Below are 22,660 nucleotides of genomic sequence, written 5' to 3'. Positions count from 1 at the left end.
GGAGGCCTTTCTCTGCCCACAAGTCTAGGCAAAAATGTTTTATTTCCAATGCTTATAAATTCTCCTCACTTCTGCTTCTAGAGCTCTGCTATGTTGCCTAGCCCTATGGTTTTAGACAACAGTGACCCCAATATGAGACTCATCCTCTTTTTTGATTTAAACAAAACTGACACCCAGACTGAGTTTGGTAGATTTTACTGGAAACCCTGGACTGAGAAAGGTATCTCAGAACACAGCTCATATCCTCTTCCCACATTTCAGGTTCCCTCTCCTCTCTGCCTTTTACCCTCCCTTTTTCTGCCCCAAATTTCAATTTTTGTACCTCTTTCATGCAAAGCAATTTTAGCACCCAGTGAATTAGTTGTGTACTTCTCAAATGCCATTACTGGTTTGTTTGTCCTGTTTCCTTTGCAAGGGATAGGAACTTAGCCCAAACCAGCTTAAGGCAAAAGAAGAATTTATTGGTTCCTGGAATTAAAGGACAGGTTTAGCAACCAAACTGCAGGAAGAGGGATTTAGCTGTACTCAAAAACCACTGGGAGGCGCCGGGGTGGCTTAGTCGGTTGGGTATCTGCCTTCAACTTGGGTCATGATCCTGGAGTCCCGGAATCGAGCCCCATGGTGGGCTCCCTGCTTGGAGGGGAGTCTGCTTCTCTTCCTGCTCCTCACCCGCTTGTGTTCTCTCTCTCTCTCATTCTGTCTCTCAAATAAATAAATAAAAAATCTTAAAAAAAAAAAAACACTTAAAAAAAAAAAAAAACAACCAGGAACTAAAATCTGCTTCTTTCTTTGCAGACTGGAAACAAATCCCATTCTTATCTTTCAGGTTCCAACCATCTGGGAGGGGTACCTTAGCTTCCTTATGGTTCAAAGTTCAAAAATGCTGGGCAAGGACTCTCAGTGGCCTAACTTACCAGCTGTCCAACCCCCGATATGATGTGTGTGTGTTCATATAAGAACACAGCACCTCCCAAGGAAACCAAATACTTGAGGAGGAGGAGCTGTTTCCAGGAGAAATGAGGGGTTTCACCATAGACTTTAATAATTTCAGCTGCCCTTAGGGGGAAATCGGAGGGGGAGATGAACCATGAGAGACAATGGGCTCTGAAAAACAAACTGAGGGTTCTAGAGGGGAGGGGGGTGGGAGGATGGGTTAACCTGGTGAAGGGTATTAAAGAGGGCACGTTCTGCATGGAGCTCTGGGTGTTATACACAAACAATGAATCATGGAACACTACATCAAAAACTAATGATGTAATGTACGGTGATTAACATAACAATAAAAAATTACAAAAAATTATTTCAGCTGCCCTTAAGTAAAATATTGGATAACAATTTCTCTAATTTCCACAAGTTTAAGCAAAATGGCATCAGATTACAGAGGAGGGGGCAATGAATATTGCATGCCAGGTAGCAAGGAGAAATACTTCAGAAGCCTCTTGAGGTGAGCCTTTAGGATTGAGTGTGATTTGTCAAGCCAAGAAGGGATTCCAGGGAGAGAGACTTCCAAGCTTGAGCAAATGGACATAAATACATCCTCTTCCAGACCTCTCTTTTTATACTCTGGGAAAATATATTTGAAGCCACCAAAAAACAAAGGATAAACGTATCCTTTTAGTGCAAGGATAGAGGATTAAATGATCTTTAGTTGGACTGAAACACAAGCTGTGTGAATAAACAAGTGAGTAAATCCCCCTACAACTTGACTTTCTCATATGTTACATAAAGATGTAATGGTACCTTAAGGCTCAAGTGACGATTAAATGAGATAATCCCTTAGCCAATGCTTTCACACATAATAAACGCTCAAAAAACCCGCTAGACATCGGCAATTATACTCATAAATGTAGCTGGAAATTTGAATTAAATGCTAAACGCCGGCTAGATTCCATTTTTTAAGTATTCAGAGTGAACTCGTTATGCAAACCAAACATCGTGAGGGCAAAATATTTAAAAGCACTCCTTTTAATAGACCAGATAACGTACAGTGCCACAAAACCGGGAGAAACCAGGAAACAGAGCTAACGAGTGGCTAAACCCATTCTAAACATGCTCTGATTTTGTGAATTGAGACAGGTGAGAAAGAGTGATAAACCTACAAAGAGCTCCCCGGGGACCTGCGGAGCGCCGGGATTCCGGTATCCCGGGTAAGCTGCGGCGAAGGCATAGCTCGGGGACCCACACGACTCAAACGCGCAGGAGCACGGACTCTGGGTCTGGCCCCACCTACAACGAGCCCCCACCTACAACGAGCACGCCACGCCAGGCCCCGCCAGGCCTCCTCACTCCGTCCGCACCAGAACCCCGCCCCCGCCCCTCGGCCGGTCGACGTCCTTGGCGGCGCAGTCGTGACGTCACTTCCCGTCGCCGGCGCGCACGTGGGAGGAAGTGCCGGTGCCCGCGGCCGCCGCTCCTGCTCGTTTCTGGTTACGTTCGTCCGCCCGCCGGGCCGCTTCCTCCAGCTGGGCAGCCGCAATGGGAGTCCCGGCTTTCTTTCGCTGGCTCAGCCGCAAATACCCGTCCATCATTGTCAACTGCGTGGAAGAGAAGGTGAGGAGGCCCCTCACGGCCGCCCGGCTAAAGCCCGGTGCTCAGGCGCGTTTAGGCCGCGGCCCTCGGCGCCCGCCGCCAGCCCCGGGGTCACCGTGCTGGGTCCCGCGCCGCCCTGTCGGCCCGGGGACAGCGGCGGTCTGACAGGCGGTTGGGCGCCGGCACCCGGAGTCGGGGCCCGGGAAAGCGGGCGGGGCGGGGCGAGGGCTGAGAGGGGTACGAACTCGCTTGAGGGCTGTTCCTCCCTCGCCCGCTTTTTCCGGGACCGGAAGGCCCCGCCCACGGCTTTGTTTCCTCCCGGCACCGCGCGTTTGGGTTTCGGAAGAGTCTTAGGCTTTTGAACCACTCCCGGCCCGTCCACAGAGTTAGTTGGTTAGGGCTGCTCAGATGCTGATCCTGGACTTTAACAACCTTATAAAGTAATACCCGGCGGCGAGCTTTTTTGTTGTTTACCCCAGTGCGAGAGGCCATTTGTTGTTGTAGTTAGATTCGACGGCAAAAGCAGCCGTCTAGGGCAAGATAGAAGTCTGATAAGTGCCCCCTTGTCTAGGTCCCCTACTGTTGGACAGCTTGCTTGTTAAAATTTTCGGAATTCCTGGATGCACTCGAACAATACACTTTGTTGTTAGTTTGTTAATACATATATAGACTTTTGCCCATTCTTCAGTTTTGTATTTATCGTTTCCGTGTTTCCAGTCCAAGTTCGATTTTGTACTCTTAATTAGAATTTTTGGATTGGGAAGGTTCAGGGTCACATCTTGCCTCCCACCTCTTCGTTTTTGAAGGAAGTACCCAGCCGTCACTGTGAAAACTTACTTCTTTTGGTAAAGGTGGTGAGATCTTGATTTTTATTTGTTATCCAAGGGGGGAATTGAAAGCCTCGTTTTGATGGTATTCCCAGTATTCCTTGTTTTTTTCTGAAAGAGAAACTGTTAAACTGAATGCTCGTTTCCTTTGTTTTTTAAAACTTTTATCAAATTTAACGTACATCTCATTCCATTTTTACTTTCTAGTGATAACCACTTCTGTTTTGGTTCTATTTCTGAATATCATGCTTATTCCTGATTTATTGGTTTTGGGTCTAGCTGTGGATTTCTAGCTATGATAGAAGAGGATTTAGTCGCTCATGCAATCTCCCCCCCCCCCCCCCATTCTCCTAATAATAGTACATCGCTATCTTTATTTCTTCTAAGGGTAAAGTTGATAATTTTAATGTGCCTTTATTTTTTATTGTATCTTCTATATAAAGATCACTTGACTTTTCACTGTCGAAGCTTAGGTATTAGCTTTTCTACTCCGGCTGCCCTTACTCTTCACCTCAGCTCGTCAGCAACACTTTTCCCTTGTTGGCATCCAAAATTTAAATTGTCAGGGCGTTGGCAATACTGATTTGTTTTAAAAGCTAAAAAAAATTAGGGGCACATGGGTGGCTCAGTCAGTTAAGCGTCTGATTTCAGCTCAGGTCATGATCTTGGGGTCCTGGGATCAAGCAACGAGTTGGGATACGCGCTCAGCGGGGAGTCTGCTTGTCCCTCTGCCGCCCCCCCCCCCGCTTGTTCTGTCTCTTTCTCAAATAAATAAAATCTTTAAAAAAATAAATAAAAGCTGAAAAAATCAAATAGTATTGTCAGTTATTCTCACTATGCCGATTCAGGTTATGTGCTGCTTTTGTCTTTTTCTTGGTGTTGCTTTTCTTTTCCTCTTTAGGTCGTTCCCAGTCCAAACTCCCTCTTGTCTCAGCCTATCAAGTCCTCTTTCTTCTTGGAGACTGCTTCTTGAGGTTTTTTACTTCTATTGCTGTCACACCTGGTTATTTAGGGTTGCTGGAAAGCTGTTTCTTGAGATTTTTAACAATTTCTTTCTTCAGTTGGAGGTACTGTGTTCTGATCATCTTTCTTGGCTTAAATCCTTGGGTTTTTTTTTCAGTCGAATTCTTTAGAAGTGCTGTGTGGGATATGAGTTTTCTGAGTCCGTTGTATCCTTGTACACATGAATGATCATTAGCTAAACGTATTTTGAGTTTGAAAATACGTTTCCCTTAAAACTTTGAAAGCATTGTTCTTTTGACTTCTGTCATCCAGTGTTGTTGATGAGAAGTTGAATGTAAATGTGATTTATTTATTTAACCGACACACTTATGTAGTGTTTAACATGTACCAAGTGTTGTTCTAGGCACTTTACAGATTTATTAATTCTTCATAACCGTATGATTATTACTATTATAGATGAGAAAACTGAAGCACAGAGGGGTTAAGTAATATACTTAAGGTCACTCAGCTAATGTCAGAGCCAGTGGAACACCATGCTCTTTAATTTCTGTGTTCTTCTGCTTTCATTCTTTTGTAGTTGATCTATTTTTCTTTCTGGATTTTTTAAAGATCTTTATATCCTTGGTAGTGTAAGCTTTCATGATTATGTACTTAGGTATAGGTTTTTTAAAAATTTAAATTCATTTTGATCAGTACTTGGCTGACTGAGTCTGGAAACTTGTGTTCTTCAGTTTTAGAGAATGTTCTTTGATTTTTTTCCTGACCTTTTTCTCTGCCCTCTGAATTCTGGATACTGCGCCTCTGATTGATTTATTTTTCATTTCTCTCTGTTCTCCCTTCCCCCCTCCCCTTTTGCAGAGTTATTGAGATGTAATTGACCTACCCCAAACTGCGCATATTTTAAGTGTACAATTTAATAGATACTGACTTAGGTGTACATCCATGAAACCATCACCACAATGGAGATAAATAAACAATACTCTAAAACATTCCATCTGCCCCTTTGTTATTTCCCCTTAAAGCCCCACCCTGTTGCCTATCTTTAATCAACCGCTGGTATATTTCTGAATCTATAGATAAGTTTTTATTTTCTACGATTGTGTATAAATGGAATTATATAGTAGGCATTCTTTTTTTTTTTTAACGTGGTTCAGTTACTTTCATTCAGAATAATTATTTTGAAGTTTATTCATGTTATGTGTAGCAGCAGTTTGTTTCTTTTTATTTTTGAGTAGTTTCTATGTTGTGCATATATTAAATTTTATTTATTCATTCATCTGATTAAGGAACATTTGGATTGCTTCCAGTTTGGACCATCCAAAAAACCCAAAAAACAACTATGAACATTGGTGTCCAAGCGTTTGTGTGGATGTATGCTTTTATTTCTTTGGAGAAAATACCTAGGAGTGAAATGATTGAATTGTATGGTAGATATGTGGTAATTTCAAAAGGAAAAATTACCAGACTGTTTTCCCAAGTGGTTGTGCAATTTTGCATTGCCACTAGTAGTTTATGAGAGTTCTAGTTGCTCTGTTTCTTTGCCAACCCCTGGTTAGTTTTTTCAGTTTTAGTCCTTCCAATGTAGTTTTATCTCTTGGTTTTAATTTGCATTTCCCTAATGACAAATGATGTGGAGCATCTTTCTGGGTGCTTATTTGCCTTCCATATATCTTCTTGAGTGAGATGTCTATTCAGATCTTTTGCCCCCCCCTTTTTTTAAGAGAGGGAGAGGGAGAAAGGGGGGCAGGGGCAGAGGGAGAGAAGGAATCCTAAGCAGGCTTCATGCCTAGTGCAGAGCCCAACGTGGGGCTCCATCTCAAAACCATCAGAACATGACCTGAACCAAAATCAAGAGTCAGCTGCTTAACTGCCTGAGCCATCCAGGTGCCCCTACATTGATTTTTTTTTAAATCGTTAAAGCACCTTGCATTCCTTGGATAAATCCCACTTGATCATGGTATATTATTTTTATGTATTGTTAGATTCAATTGACTAAAGTTTTCTTGAGAATTTTTACCTTTATGCTCAGAAAGGGTATTTGTCTTCCAGTGTTCTTAGGTGTTTGTCCACTTTTGGTATCAGAGTAATTTTGATGTCAGATTGAGTTGTGAAGTGTATGCCCTCTTAGTTTTCTGGGAAACTTTTTGTAAAATTGGTTTTATTTCTTCCTTAAGTATTTGGTAGAATTCACCAGTGAAGCCATCTAAACCTAAAGTTTTTTGAGAATTCTTTAGCTACAAATTCAGTTTCTTTTCTTCCTTTTTTTTTTTTTTTAAAGATTTTAATTTTTTATTTGACAGAGAGTACAAGCAGGGGGAGCGGCAGGCAGATGGAGAGGGAGAAGACCTGAGCCAAAGGCAGATGCTTAACCGTCTGAGCCACCCAGGCGCCCCAACAAATTCAGTTTCTTTAAGTGAACATAGAGCTATTCAGATTATCTTTTTTTTTTTTTAAGGAGTTTGTGTGTTTTGATTTTTGTCCATTTCATCTAGGTAGTCAAATTTGTTGACATAGGTTGTTCCTGGGATTCCTTACTATCCTTTTGCTCTCGGTAGAAAATGTAGTGATGTCATCTTTCTCATTCCTGATACTAATTATTCTTTTTTGTTTCATTATCAGTCTGGCTAGAGTGATCTCAAAGAACTAGCTTTTGATTTCATTCGTCTTTTTTTTCCTGTTGTTTCTTCTGCTTTTTATTGAATTCTGCCCTTATTTTTGTTATTTATTTCTTAAGCTCACCCTGGGTTTAGCTGCTTTTCTTGTCCTCATTTCTTAAGATGGCAGCTGAGGTCATTGCTTTGATACATTGTTTCTTCTCATGTAGTTTTGGAGTGCCTGCTACTACTGTGTCAGTTACATCCCCCAAATATTGACATGTTGTGTTTTCATTTTTATTCAGTAACAAATACTTTCTAATAGTATTTTTGACTTCTTTGGCCCTTTGGTTATTTATAACTCTTACTTAATTTTCAAATATTGGGGATTTTAGACTTTGTTACTGATTTCTAATTTAGTTCACTGTCGGAGAACATACTCTGCATAATTTGAATCTTTTTAAAGTTTACCTGATTTGTTTTATGGCCCAGAATATGGTGTTGGTAAATGTCATTTTGCCTTAAAACAGATGTAAGTTCTGCTGTTGGGTGGAGTGTTTTGTAAATGTGATCATGTTGGTTGATAGGATGTGGAAGAGTTGAACAACACTAATTTTGTTTTTTCTATCAATTACTGATAGGTGTATGGAAATCTATTATATATATAATTATTTGGCTACATCTGTTTTTTGTTTCAGTTTTGTTGGTGTTTGCTCCTTGCATTATGTAGCTCTTTTATAAGGTGCATAAATGCTTAGGATTATTATGTCTTCTTGAAGAATATGCTCCTTTATTGTTGAGAAATTAACTTTTTGGGGGCTCCTGGGTGACTCATTTGAGCATCCGACTCTTGGTTTCAGCTCAGGTCGTGATCTTGATCGTGGAATTGAGCCCCGCCTCATCTGCTTGTGATTCTCTGCTTCTTCCTCTGCCCCTCCCCCACTCATGCTTTCCCTCTCTCTCTCAAATAAATAAAATCTTTTTAAAAATTATCTTTTTTATCCCTGGTATCCCTGCCCCTTTGTTCTGAAATCTGTTTTGTTCAATATTAAGATAGCCAGATCTTCTGACTAGGTCTATTTCTTTTTGTGTCTTTATATTTAAAGTGTGTGTTTTTATAGGCAGCATAGAGTTAGGTCTTGTTTTTGTATACTGTTTGATGATCTCTCCCCTTTTTTATTGTGGCAAAATACACATAATATGAAATTTGCTATTTTAACCATTTTTAAATGTTAAGTACTCACAGTATTGTGAAACCATTACCATTATTCATTTCTAGAACTTATTCATTGTCCCAAACAAACTCTATGCATTAAACAATAATTCTCTGTGCTCCCTCCTCTCTTACTTTCTGTCTTGTGAATTTGCCTGTTTTAGTTACCTAATGTAAGTGGAATCGTATAATATTTGTCATTTTGTGTCTGGATTATCACTTAGCATAATGTTTTCAAGACTTACCATGTTTGCATGTATCAGAATTTCATTCCTTTTTAAGGCTAATAATATCCCATTTTGTGTGTATGTATTTATATCATATTTTGTTTGGGCACTTGGGTTACTTTTACCTTTTGACTATTGTGAATAATGCTGCTGTCAACATTGGTGTATAATTATCTGTATGCATATCAGTGCTTAGGGTATATATCTATGAGTGGTCCCTGCTTTCAGCTCTTGGGGTATATGCCTAGTGGAATCACTGGATCTTGTGGTAATTCTGTTTACCTTTTGAGGAACTGCCAGACTGTTTTCCTAGTCTCCACTTTGTAAGCAGGGCATTAAGGACATTTACATTTCACGTGAGTGTTGGTATGGTTAGATTTGAATTTATCAGCTGGTTTCTGTTTCATCTGTTCATTGTTTCCATTTCCACTTCTTTTGGATTGAGTATTTTTTACTTCATTTTATCTTTACTTTTGATTTAACTACTCTATTCATTCAACCATCAGGTTTTCACTTTGTGTCCTTGGCTTATATAGGCCTCCATTCATTAGCTTTCCATTCTTAAGAAAAATGCCTTGGTGCGCATGAGTGGCTCAGTCCGTTAAGCATCTGCCTTAGACTCAGGTCATGATCCCAGGGTTCTGGGATCGAGAGCCCCATGTCTGGGTCTCTGCTGAGCAGGGAGCCTACTTCTCCCTCTACCTTCCGCTCTCTGTTTGTCCTCTCTCCATGTGTGTGTGTCTCTCTCTCTGTCAAATAAATAAATAAAAATCTTTTTTAAAAAAAAAGAAAAAGAAAAATGCCTTAAACTCTCCTAAACTCTAAAGAACTAGCGCTTCTTGCATTATACTGCGCTGCTCCCTACAGTCTCTGTCCTCTGGTTATTTCGGTGTGAGAGCTGAAACAAGGCAATGGCGTCTTGTTTGACTTCAGCTGGGAGTGTTTATGTTGGTGGACTCAAATTTTTCACTGCTCTGCTCATGTTTGTGAATGACTGTGAGAGTGCTGCAAATATTGATTTGGGGGTTACCAAAAAATTTTTAGTAAGTAGGTGAATTAGCAAATAATAGAATTCATGAATAATGAAGATCAGTGGTGTATATGCCACACAGGGTAGTTGTGTGAATTAAATCAATCAGTACGCGTTAAGTGCTTCAAACATTGCTTTGTACAGACACTTGATATTTCAGAATGTTATTGCTAAATTAAGTTTCAGGAGTTTGTATGTTCAAGTAAAAGTGGGGATATATTTGTGTCTAACTTTTGGTAATATTGTGTAGTGTAAGATAGTGCTCTGTTTTTATGTAGTGAAATCTAGGTTTCCTACCCTGCTTTTTTTTCTCTCTTCCTTCTATTTGATTGAGTACTTTTTTTATGACTGGCACTAATCTAAGGGGGGGAGGAGGGACAGTAATGAACAAGGAGGCTGTTGGTTCCTGATTCTGCATTCAGTTTTGCTCAGTATAATATTTTTGGGGGAGATGGCTGCTACATTTTTAGATAATTTCATTGAGATACATGACTTATGTACCATACAATTCACCCATTTAAAATTTATAATTAAATGGTTTCTTGTATATTCATGGATGTGGGCAACCATCACCACAGTCAGTTTTAGAACATTTTCATCACCTCAGAAAGAAACCTGTACCCTGTAGCTACCAACCCACTATCCCCTGCCCCTGCTACTCGTATCCCTAAGCAACCACTAGTTTACTTTCTGTCTTTATAGATTTCTCTATTGTGACTTTCATGTGAATGGAATCATATAGTCTGTGTTTTTTTCTGGGTGGCTTCTTTCACTTAACATTATGTTTTCAGGGGCGCCTGGGTGGCTCAGTCGTTGATGTCTGCCTTTGGCTCAGGTCATGATCCTGGGGTCCTGGGATAGAGCCCCGCATTGGGCTCCCTGCTCCGCGGGAAGCCTGGTTCTCCTCTCCCACTCCCCCACTTGTGTTCCTTCTCTCGCTGTGTCTCTGTCAAATAAATACATAAAATCTTAAAAACAAAAAAAATTATGTTTTCAAGGTACGTCCATGTTATAGCATGTATCAGTACTTCCTTTTTTATGGTTAAATAATGCTTCATTGTGTGGATATACCACATTTTGTTTATCCATTTGTGTGTTGACGGACTTTTGGGTTGTTTCCACCTTTTGACTGGTATGAGTAATGGTGCTACATTCACGTACAGGTTTCTGTGTGGACCTGTTTTCATTTACGAGGTATATCCAGAAGTGGGAATTCTGGATTATAGGGTAACTCTATGTTTGATTATTTGAGGAACTGCCAGACTGTTTTCCTAAGTGGCTGCAGCATTTTAATTCCCACCAGCAGGGTTTCAGGGTTTTAGTTTCTCCACATTCTCACTAACACTTGTTACCTGACTTTATTTTCGCCATTCTAATGGGTGTGAAGTTGATATCTCACTGTAGTTTTTTTTTTTTTTTTAAAGATTATTTATTTATTTATTTGACAGAGAGAGAGAGTGAGCACAGGCAGGGGGAGCGGCAGGCAGAGGGAGAGCGAGAGGCAGGCTCCCTGCCAAGCGGAGAGCCCGATGTGGGGCTCGATCCCAGGACCCTGGGATCCTGGTACCATAGTGTCTTGATTACTGTTGCTTTGTAGTAAATTTTGAAATCAGGAATTATAAGTCCTTTAGTTTATTCTTTTTTGAGGATTATTTTCTATATTCTGGCTTTCTTGCAATTGCATATGAATTTTACAATCCACTTCAGAGTATAGATTACATTTCTTTGATTAATTTTAGTTTTAGGATACTATTATGACTGGAATTATTTTCTTATTTTTGAATTGTTCATTGCAAGTGTATAGAAATTAAATTGCTTTTTTTATATTGATCTTGTATCCTGCAGCCTTGCTGAACTCATTCTAATAATTTTTTAGTGGCTTCCTTAGGATTTTTAATATACGAGATCACATCATGCAAATAAGGAGTTTTACTTCCTCCTTTACAATCTAGATGCTTTTTCCTTCTTTTTCTTGCTTAATTGCCCTGGGTAGAACCTCCATGACAGTTTAGAATTGAAATGGCAAAGAGTGGACATCCTTGCCTTGTTCCTAACCTTAAAGGGAAACCATCTACTTCATCACCATTAAGTATGATGTCAACTGGTTTTTTTTGTAGATGCCCTTTATGTAAGGCACTTATCTTCCATTCCTAGATTTTTGAGTTGTTTGGTTTTTGTTTTTAATCATGAAAGGGTGTTGGATATTCTCAAATGCATTTTTATATCTATTGAGTTGGTCATGTGATTTTTGTCTTTCATTCTATTCATGTTATGTATTGCATTAATTGATTTTTTGTTGTTAAACCAACTTTGCATTGCTAGGTAAGTCCTACCTTGGTCATGCTGTATAATTCTTTTCATATATTGCCAGATTCAGTTTGCTAGTATTTTGCTGAGGACTTTTACATCCATGTTCATAAGAGTCTGTAGTTTTGTTTTCTTGTGATATCTTTGTCTAGTTTTGGTTATCAGGATAATATTGGCCTCATAAAATGTGTTGGAAAGTATTTCTTCCCTTTTTTTGGAAAAATTTGTGAAGAGCTGGTATTAATTCTTTGGTAGAATTTAGTGGAGAAATCATTTAGGTTTGGGTTTATTATTTTTTTTTAATTAAGATTTTATTTATTTGTCAGGAGACAGAGAGAGAGAGTGGGTGCGCACAGCAGGGGGAGTAGCAGGCAGAGGGAGAAGCAGGGAGCCCAATGTAGGACTCGATCCCAAGACCCTGGGATCATGACCTCAGCTGAAGGCAGATGCTTTTAACCAGCTGAGCCACCCAGGCATCCCTAAGCTTGGGCTTTTAATTGTGGGTAGTTCTTTTCTTTTTTCTTTTTCTTTTTACTGGTTTTGCCTCATACAGGTTTATTCAGATTATTTCTTTTGTCATTTTTGTAGCTTGTCTTTCTTTTTTTTTCTTTCCTTTTTTTTTTTTTTTAAAGATTTTATTTATTTATTCATGAGAGACAGAGAGAGAGAGAGAAGCAGAGGGAGAAGCAGGCTCCCAAGGAGCAGGGAGCCCGATGCGGGACTCGATCCCAGGACTCTGGGATCATGACCTGAACCGAAGGCAGACGCTTAACCGTCTGAGCCACCCAGGCGCCCGTAGCTTGTCTTTCTATTAATTTGTACATTTCATCTAAGTTATCTGATTTGTTGGTGTACTATTCATGATCCTTTTTGTTTCTGTAAAGTTGGCAGTAACGTTCTCTCTTTTGTTTCTGAGTCTGGTAATTTGAATCTTCTCTTTTTCTAGGTCAAAGTGACAAGGTTTGTTGATCTTTTGAAAGAACCAATTTTTTGGTCTCATAGGTTTTTTCTCTTTATCTTTTTATTTTCTATTTTATTTTTCCTCTAATGTCATTTCTTCTGTTGGCTTTGAGTTTAATTTGCTATTATTTTTCTAGTGTTTCAAGGTGCATATATGCACGGTTATGTTATGGATTTGAGGTCTTTCTTAATATAGACATTTACAGCTATGTTTTTTTTTTTGAACACTGCTTTGATGCTATACCCTAGACTTTGGTATGCTGTATCTTCAGTTTCATTCATCTCTAAGTATTTTCTTTCTTTTTTTTTTTTTTTTTATTTATTTGACAGAGAGAGAGAGAGCACAAGTAGGCAGAGAGGCAGGCAGAGGGAGAGGGAGAAGCAGACTCTCCATTGAGCAGGGAGCCCGACGTGGGGCTTGATCCCAGGACTCTGGGATCATGACCTGAGCCGAAGGCAGCCGCTTAACCGACTGAGCCACCCAGGCGCCCCTCAAAGTATTTTCTGATTTCTCTTTTGATTTCTTCAATTCACTGGTTATTCATTCATGAGTGTGTTAATTTCCACATATTTATGAGTTTGCCAGATTTCTTTTATTTCTAATTTCATTTCATTGTGGCTGGAGAACACATTTTGAATTATTTTTGTGCTTTTAAATTTCTTGAGATTTGTTTTATAGCCTAGTGTTTGGCCTGCTGGAAAATGTTCCGTATGCAGTTGAGAATGTATATTCTGTTGTTGGGTGGAGTGTTCTTTAGAAATCTGTTGGATGTGGTTGGTTAATAGTGTTCACGTCATCTATTTCCTTATTGATCTTCGGTCTAGTTTTACTCATTATTGAAAGTGGAATATTGAAGTCTTTACTTTTACTGTTGAATGGTCTATTTTTTTCATTTGTCATGTATTAAAAGGCTGGTGTTTTTTTTGTTTGTTTGTTTGTTTGTTTTTTTAGATTATTTATTTATTTATTTATTTGACAGAGAGAGGCACAGCGAGAAAGGGAACACAAGCAGGGGGAGTGGGAGAGGGAGAAGCAGGCTTCCCGCCGAGCAGGGAGCCCGACGTGGGGCTTGATCCCAGGACCCCGGGACCATGACCTGAGCCGAAGGCAGACGCCCAACGACTGAGCCACCCAGGCGCCCCAAGGCTGGTGTTTTAAAAAATGTTTTTTACAACAGCTTTTTATTTTATTTTTTAATTGAAGTATAATTAGCACACAGTGTTATTTAGATGTACGCAGTGTTAGTTTCATTGTACAGTATGATTCAACAATTCTATACAGTACTCAGTACTCATCAGGGTGTAATGCATTCTAAATCCCGTTTATGTTTCACCCATCCCCTCATCCACCTCCCCTCTGGCCACTATGAGTTTGTTCTCTGTATTTAACAGTCTGTTATTTGATTGTCTTTTTGTCTTTTGTTTTGTTTTGTTTTTAAAACTGTACATATGAGTGAAATCATATTGTATTTATCTTTCACTGTCTAACTTATTTCACTTTGCATTATATTCTAGGTCCATCATGTTGTTGGCAAATGACAAGATCTCATTCTTTTTAATGGCTAATATTGTGTGTGTGTGTGTACACATATATATATATCACAATTTCTTTATCCATCTGTGGATGGACACTTGGGTCACTTCATATGTTGGCTGTTGTAAATAATGCAGTAAACATAGGGGTGCATATATCTTTTTGAATTAGTGTTTCTGTTTTCTTCGGGTAAATACCAGTAGTGGAATTAACTGGATCATATGGTAATTCTGTTTTTAACTTTTTGAGGAACCTCCATACTGTTTTCCACAGTGGCTGCACCACTTTGCATTCTTACCAACAGTTCAGAAGGATTCCTTTTACTCCACATCCTCGCCAACACTTATTTCTTGTGTTGGTTTTAGCCATTCTGACAGGCATGGAATATCATTGTGGTTTTGATTTGCATTTTTCTTTTTTTTTTTTTTTAATATTTTATTTATTTATTCATGAGAGTCAGAGAGAGAGAGAGAGAGAGACGCAGAGGCAGAGGGAGAAGCAGGCTCCCCGCCCAGCAGGGAGCCCGATGTGGGACTCTATCCCAGGACCCTGGGATCATGACCTGAGCCTAAGGCATACGCCCAACCATCTGAGCCACCCAGGCGCCCTTGATTTGCATTTTTCTGATAGTGGTGTTGAGCATCTTTTCCTGTGTCGGCCATTTGTAGGTCTTCTTTAGGAAAATATCTATTCAGGACCTTTGCTTATTTTTAAATTGGATTATTTGGTTTCTTTTGGTGTTGAGTTGTATAAGTTCTTTATATATTTTGGATATTAACCCCTTATAGGACAGATCATTTGCAAATATCTTCTATTTGCTAGGTTGCCTTTTTGTTTTGTTGATGGTTTCTTTCACTGTGCAAACATTTGTTTTGGTATAGTCCAAGCAGTTTAATTTTGTTTTGTTTCCCTTGCCTGAGGAGACATACGTAGAAAACTATTTTTATGGCCAACCTCAGAGAATTATTGCCAGTGTTTTCTTCTAGGAGTTTTATGGTTTCAGATCTCACATTTAGGTCCTTCGTTAACCCGTTCTTTTTTTTGTTTTTTTTTTTTTAAGATTTTATTTATTTGAGAGAGAATGAGATAGAGAGAGAGAGAGCATGAGAAGGGGGAGGGTCAATGGGAGAAGCAGACTCCCTGCTGAGCAAGGAGCTCGAAGCAGGACTCGATCCTGGGACTCCAGGATCATGACCTGAGCCAAAGGCAGTCACTTAACCAACTGAGCCACCCAGGCGCCCCCGTTAACCCGTTTTGAGTTTATTTTTGTGCATGGTGTAAGAAAATGATTGTTTCATTTTTTGCATGCAGCTGTCCAATTCTCCCAACACTGTTTGTTGAAGAGACTGTCTTTTCCCCATTGTATATTCTTGCCTTCTTTGTCATAGATTAATTGACCATATATGCATGGGTTTATTTCAGGGTTCTCTGTTCTGTTCCACTGATCTATATCTCTTTTTGTGCCGGTACCATACTGTTTTGATTACTACACTTTGGTAGTACATCTTGAAATCTGGGATTGTAATACCTGAAGTTTTGTTCTTCTGTATGAAAATTGCTTTGGCTATTTGGGGTCTTTTGTGATCTCATACACACTTTAGTCTTATTTGTTGTAGTTCTGTGAACAACGTTATTAGTATTTTGATAGGGATTGCATTAAATCTGTAGATAGCTTTGGATAGTATGGACATTTTAACAATATTGGTTTTCTCAGTCCCTGAGCGTGGAATATCTGGGTCATCTTCAGTCTTTCATCAATATTTTATAGTTTTTAGAGCACAGGTTTTTTTCACCTTCTTGGTTAAGTTTATTCCTAGGGATTTTTTTTTTTTTAATTTTTTTATTGTTATGTTAATCCCCATACATTACATCATTAGTTTTAGATGTAGTGTTCCATGATTCATTGTTTGTGCATAACACCCAGTGCTCCAGGCAGAACATGCCCTCCGCAATTCCCATCACCAGGCTAACCCATCCTCCCACCCCCCTCCCCTCTAGAACCCTCAGTTTGTTTTTCAGAGTCCATCGTCTCTCATGCTTCGTCTACCCGTCCAATTTCCCCCCCTTCATTCTTCCCCTCCTGCTATCTTCTTTTTTTTTCTTAACATATATTGCATTATTTGTTTCAGAGGTACAGATCTGAGATTCAACAGTCTTGAACAATTCATAGCGCTTACCAGAGCACATACCCTCCCAGTGTCTATCACCCAGTCACCCCATCCCTCCCACCCCACCCCCCACTCCAGCAACCCTCAGTTTCTTTCCTGAGATTAAGAATTCCTCATATCAGTGAGGTCATATGATACATGTCCTTCTCTGTTTGACTTATTTCGCTCAGCATAATACTCTCCAGTTCCATCCACGTCATTGAAAATGGCGAGATCTCATTCCTTTCGATGGCTGCATAATATTCCATTGTAAATATATACACCACCTCTTCTTTATCCATTCATCTGTCGATGGACATCTTGGCTCTTTCCACAGTTTGGCTGTTGTGGACATTGCTGCTATAAACATCGGGATGCACATACCCTTTCGGATCCCTACTTTTGTATCTTTGGGGTGAATACCCAGTAGTGCAATTGCTGGATCATATGGTAGCTCTATTTTCAACTTTTTGAGGAACCTCCATACTGTTTTCCAGAGTGGCTGCACCAGCTTGCATTCCCACCAACAGTGTTGGAGGGTTCCCCTTTCTCCACATCCCCGCCAACATCTGTCGTTTCCTGACTTGTTAATTTTAGCCATTCTGCCTGGTGTGAGGTGGTATCTCGTTGAGGTTTTGATTTGGATTTCCCTGATGCCGAGCGATATTGAGCACTTTTTCATGTGTCTGTTGGCCATTTGGATGTCTTCTTTGGAAAAATATCTGTTCATGTCTTCTACCCATTTCTTGATTGGATTCTTTGTTCTTTGGGTGTTGAGTTTGATGAGTTCTTTATAGATTTTAGATACTAGCCCTTTATCTGGTATGTCTTTTGCAAATATCTTCTCCCATTCTGTCGGTTGTCTTTTGGTTTTGTTGACTATTTCCTTTGCTTTGCAAAAGCTTTTTACCTTGATAAAGTCCCAATAGTTCATTTTTGCCCTTGCTTCCCTTGCCTTTGGCGATGTTTCTAGGAAGAAGTTGCTGTGTCTGAGGTCGAAGAGGTTGCTGTCTGTGTTCTCCTTTAGGATTTGGATGGACTCCTGTCTCACATTGAGGTCTTTCAACCATTTGGAGTCTATTTTTGTGTGTGGTGTAAGGAAATGGTCCAGTTTCATTCTTCTGCATGTGGCTATCCAATTTCCCAACACCATTTGTTAAAGAGACTGTCTTTGTTCCATTGGACATTCTTTCCTGCTTTGTCAAAGATCAGTTGACCATTTCTGGGCTCTCTATTCTGTTCCATATGTGTCTGTTTTTATGCCAGGACCATACTGTCTTGATGATGACAGCTTTGTAATAGAGCTGGAAGTCTGGAATTGTGATGCCACCAACTTTGCTTTTCTTTTTCAACATTCCTCTGGCTTTTTGGGGTCTTTTCTGGTTCCATACAAATTTAGGATTATTTGTTCCATTGCTTTGAAAAAAGTGGATGGTATTTTGATGGGGATTGCATTGAATGTGTAGATTGCTCTAGGTAGCATTGACATCTTCACAATATTTGTTCTTCCAGTCTATGAGTATGGAATGTTTCTCCATTTCTTTGTGTCTTCCTCAGTTTCTTTCATGAGTATTTTATCATTTTCTGAGTATAGATCCTTTGCCTCTTTGGTTAGATTTATTCCTAGGTATCTTATGGTTTTGGGTGCAATTGTAAATGGGATCAACTCCTTAATTTCTTTCTTCTGTCTTGTTGGTGTATAGGAATGCCACTGACTTCTGTGCATTGATTTTCTATCCTGCCACTTTACTGAATTCCTGTATGAGTTCTAGCAGTTTTGGGGTGGAGTCTTTGGGGTTTTCCACATAAAGTATCATATCATCTGCAAAGAGTGAGAGTTTGACTTCTTCTTTGCCAATTTGGATGCCTTTGATTTCTTTTTGTTGTCTGATTGCTGTGGCTAATACTTCCAATACTATGTTGAATAGCAGTGGTGATAGTGGACATCCCTGCCATGTTCCTGACCTTGGGGGGGAAGCTCTCAGTTTTTCCCCACTGAGAATGATAGTCGCTGTGAGTTTTTCATAGATGGCTTTTATGATATTGAGCTATGTACCCTCTATCCCTATACTGTGAAGAGTTTTGATCAAGAAAGGATGCTGTATTGGGCACCTGGGTGGCTCAGTTGGTTGGGCGGCTGCCTTCGGCTCAAGTCATGATCCTGGAGTCCAGGGATTGAGTCCCGCATCGGGCTCCCTGCTCAGCGGGGGGCCTGCTTCTCCCTCTGACCCTCTTCCCTCTCGTGCTCTCTGTCTCTCATTCTCTCTCTAAAAAAAAAAAAGAAAAGAAAGGATGCTGTACTTTGTCAAATGCTTTTTCTGCATCTATTGAGAGGATCATATGATTCTTGTTCTTTCTTTTGTTTATGTATTGTATCACGTTGATTGATTTGCGGATATTGAACCAAACTTGCAGCCCAGGGATAAATCCCACTTGGTCGTGGTGAATAATCCTTTCAATGTACTGTTGGATCCTATTGGCTAGTATTTTGGTGAGATTTTTTGCATCCATTTTGGTGAGATTTTTTGCATCCATGTTCATCAGGGTTATTGGTCTGTAATTCTCCTTTTTGATGGGGTCTTTGTCTGGTTTTGGCATCAAGGTAATGGTGGCCTCATAAAATGAGTTTGGAAGTTTTCCTTCCATTTCTATTTTTTGGAACAGTTTCAGAAGAATAGGTATTAATTCTTCTTGAAATGTTTGGTAGAATTCCCCTGGGAAGCCATCTGGCCCTGGGCTTTTGTTTTTTGGGAGATTTTTGATGACTCCTTCAATTTCCTTAGTGGTTATGGGTCTGTTCAGGTTTTCTATTTCATCCTGGTTCAGTTTAGGTAGTTGATACATCTCTAGGAATGCATCCATTTTTTCCATGTTATCTAATTTGCTGGCATAGAGTTGCTCATAATATGTTCTTATAATTGTATTTCCTTGGTGTTGGTTGTGATCTCTCCTCTTTCATTCATGATTTTGTTGATTTGGGTCATTTCTCTTTTCTTTTTGGTAAGTCTGGCCAGGGGTTTATCAGTCTTGTTCATTTTTCAAAGAACCACCTCCTAGTTTCGCTGATCTCTACTACTGTTCTTTTGGTTTCTCTTTCATTGATTTCTGCTCTGATCCTTATTATTTCTCTTCTCCTGCTGGGTTTAGGCTTTATTTGCTGTTCTTTCTCCAGCTCCTTTAGGTGTAGGGTTAGGTTGTGTACTTGAGACCTTTCTTGTTTCTTGAGAAAGACTTGTATTGCTATATACTTTCCTCTTAGGACTGCCTTTGCTGCATCCCAAAGATTTTGAATAGTTGTGTTTTCATTTTCATTGGTTTCCATGTATTTTTTTAATTCTTCTTTAATTTCCTGGTTGACCCATTCATTCTTCAGTAGGATGCTCTTTAGCCTCCATGTATCTGAGTTCTTTCCTACTGTCCTCTTGTGATTGAGTTCTAGTTTCAAAGCATTGTGGTCTGAAAATAGGCAGGGAATGATCCCAATCTTTTGGTACCGGTTGAGACCTGATTTATGACCTAGGATGTGATCGATTCTGGAGAATGTTCCATGGGCACTAGAGAGGAATGTGTATTCTGTTGCTTTGGGATGGAATGTTCTGAATATGTCTGTGAAGTCCATTTGGTCCTGTGTGTCATTTAATGTCTTTATTTCCTTGATCTTTTGCTTAGACGATCTGTCCATTTCAGCGAGGGGGGTGTTAAAGTCCCCCACTATTATTGTATTGTTGTTGATGTGTTTTTTTGCTTTTGTTATTAATTGCCTTATATAAGTGGCTGCTCCCATGTTAGGGGCATAGGTATTTACAATTGTTAGATCTTCTTGTTGGATAGACCCTTTAAGTAGGATTTAGTGTTCTTCCTCATCTCTTATTACAGTCTTTGGTTTAAAATCTAATTTGTCTGATATAAGGATTGCCACCCAGCTTTCTTTTGGTGTCCATTAGCATGGTAAATGGTTTTCCACCCCCTTACTTTCAATCTGGGGGTGTCTTTGGGTCTAAAATGAGTCTCTTGCAGACAGCATATCGATGGGTCTTGTTTTTTAATCCAGTCTGATAGCCTGTGTCTTTTGATTGGGGCATTTAGCCCATTTACATTCAGGGTAACTATTGAAAGATAGGAATTTAGTGCCATTGTATTGCCTGTAAGGTAACTGTTACTGTATATTGTCTGTGTTCCTTTCTGGTCTATATTGCTTTCAGGCTCTCTCTTTGCTTAGAGGACCCCTTTCAAGATTTCTTGTAAGGCTGGTTTCGTGTTTGCAAATTCCTTTGGTTTCTGTTTGTCCTGGAAGCTTTTTATCTCTCCTCCTATTTTCAATGACAGCCTAGCTGGATATAGTATTCTTGGCTGCATATTTTTCTCATTTAGTGCTCTGAATATATCCTGCCAGTCCTTTCTGGCCTGCCAGGTCTCTGTGGATAGGTCTGTTGCCAATCTAATGTTTCTACCATTGTAGGTTACAGACCTCTTGTCCCAAGGTGCTTTCAGGATTTTCTCTTTGTCTCTGAGACTCGTAAGTTTTACTATTAGATGTTGGGGTGTTGACTGATTTTTATTGATTTTGAGAGGGGTTCTCTTTGCTTCCTGGATTTTGATGCCTGTTTCTTTCCCCAAATTAGGGAAGTTCTCTGCTATAATTTGCTCCATTATACCTTCTGCCCCTCTCTCTCTTTCTTCTTCTTCTGGGATCCCAATTATTCTAATGTTTCGTCTTATGGTATGACTTATCTCTCGAATTCTGCCCTCGTGATCCAGTAGTTGTTTATCTCTCTTTTTCTCAGCTTCTTTATTTTCCATCATTTGGTCTTCTATCTCACTGATTCTCTCTTCTGCCTCATTTATCCTAGCAGTTAGCGCCCCCATATTTGATTGCACCTCATTAATAGCCTTTTTGATTTCTACTTGGTTAGATTTTAGTTCTTTTACTTCTCCAGAAAGGGTTTCTCTAATAACTTCCATGTTTTTTTCAAGCCCAGCTAGTATCTTTAAAGTGATGATTCTGAACTCTAGATCTGACATCGTAGTAATGTCCGTATTGAGTAGGTCCCTGGCAGTCGGTACTACCTCTTGTTCTTTTTGTTGAGGTGATTTTTTCCGTCTTGTCATTTTGTGCAGAGGAGAATAGATTAATGAGAGAACAAAATGCTAGCGGGGTAACAACTTCCCCAGAAAATATACTCTAAACAAATCAGAAAAGACCTGAAGCAGTGGGAAAAGAAACGGAAAGAGAAAAAAAAGAAAAAGAAAAAGATAAAGATAAAAACAAACAAAAACAGAACAAAACAAAACAACAGAATGTGATCAAATATGATCAGGCTGGTATATAGATCAGTGCCACACACTGGATTTGGGTGCATTTTGGTCTTTTAGAAGAAAGTGCCTCCCAAAATTTTAAAGAAAGAAAAACTTAACATATGTACAAAAATAAGGTTTGATATGAATAAGGGATGGAATATGACTAAAATGGAAATTGTAAAAAATTTAATCAAAGGAATTGATAAGAAGTTGTTTGAAAAAAGAAGAGGATTTAAAAAAAAAAATGTGATCAGGCAGGGGAGTAGAACAAAGCCATACACTAGAGATTTAGGGTATATTTTGATCTGTTAGAAACTATGCCAAAATTTTAAAGAGAGCAACTTTTACATATATGCCAAAAATATGGGTAACTACTATGATGGGATAGAGTATGACTCTAAAAATGAAAAATAAAAATGTTTTTTAAAAAAGGGATTGAAAAGATGTTGGTTGAAAAAGGGAGGAAGAAAAGTTAAAAAAAAAAAAAGTTAAAAAAAAATTAACTTTGAAAGACTAAAGAATCATGGTAAAAAGCCATGAATTCTATGTGCAGTATTCCCCTAGCGCTGGAGTTCGGCCGTTCTCATTGATTGGTAAACTTTGTCTTGGCTGGCTGTTCTCGCTGATCTTCTGGGGGAGGGGCCTGTTGCCGTGGTTTCCAAATGTCTTTGCCAGAGGCGGAATGCCCCACTCTTGCCGGGTCAGCGCTAAGTAATCTGCTCGGGTTTGCTCTCCAGAGCTTTTGTTCCCTGCAAGCTTTCCGTGCAGCTTTGGAGGCGGAGAGTGAAAATAGCAGCCTCCCAATCTCCTCCTCTGAGGAGCCGAGAACTCAGGTCCTGCTCCTCAGTGAGCCCCCAGAGAAAAGCCGTTAGTCACTCCCGTCTCCCCTGTCTCCGGCTGCACTCCATGCTCACCCGGCCTGTGACCGCGCGTTTCTATCTCTGGCACCCGACCCCGGGTGGAGTCTCCAAACCCAGCATATCCCTGCGGTGTGCTCCCGCGCCGCTCCTCCCCGGGGGATGAAGGGGAGT

General features: G+C 39.8%; 1 protein-coding gene across 1 annotated transcript in view; it reads left to right on the top strand.

Moving 5' to 3' along the window:
* The first annotated feature begins 2,362 nt into the window (after positions 1-2,362).
* Positions 2,363-22,660, top strand: part of XRN2 (5'-3' exoribonuclease 2) — an 82,612-nt gene continuing 62,314 nt past the window's right edge. Inside the window, exon 1 of the mRNA XM_035005747.1 lies at positions 2,363-2,550. Coding sequence (XP_034861638.1) covers positions 2,476-2,550 — 75 coding nt within the window. The 5' untranslated portion in view covers positions 2,363-2,475. The remainder of the gene's footprint in view (positions 2,551-22,660) is intronic.

This window comes from Mirounga leonina, unplaced genomic scaffold (assembly GCF_011800145.1).
Source record: "Mirounga leonina isolate KUSES-001 unplaced genomic scaffold, KU_Mleo_1.0 Mir_150, whole genome shotgun sequence".
NCBI lineage: Eukaryota > Metazoa > Chordata > Mammalia > Carnivora > Phocidae > Mirounga > Mirounga leonina.
Note: the sequence above shows the minus strand (reverse complement) of the source record. Positions and strands in the feature narration are given on the sequence as shown.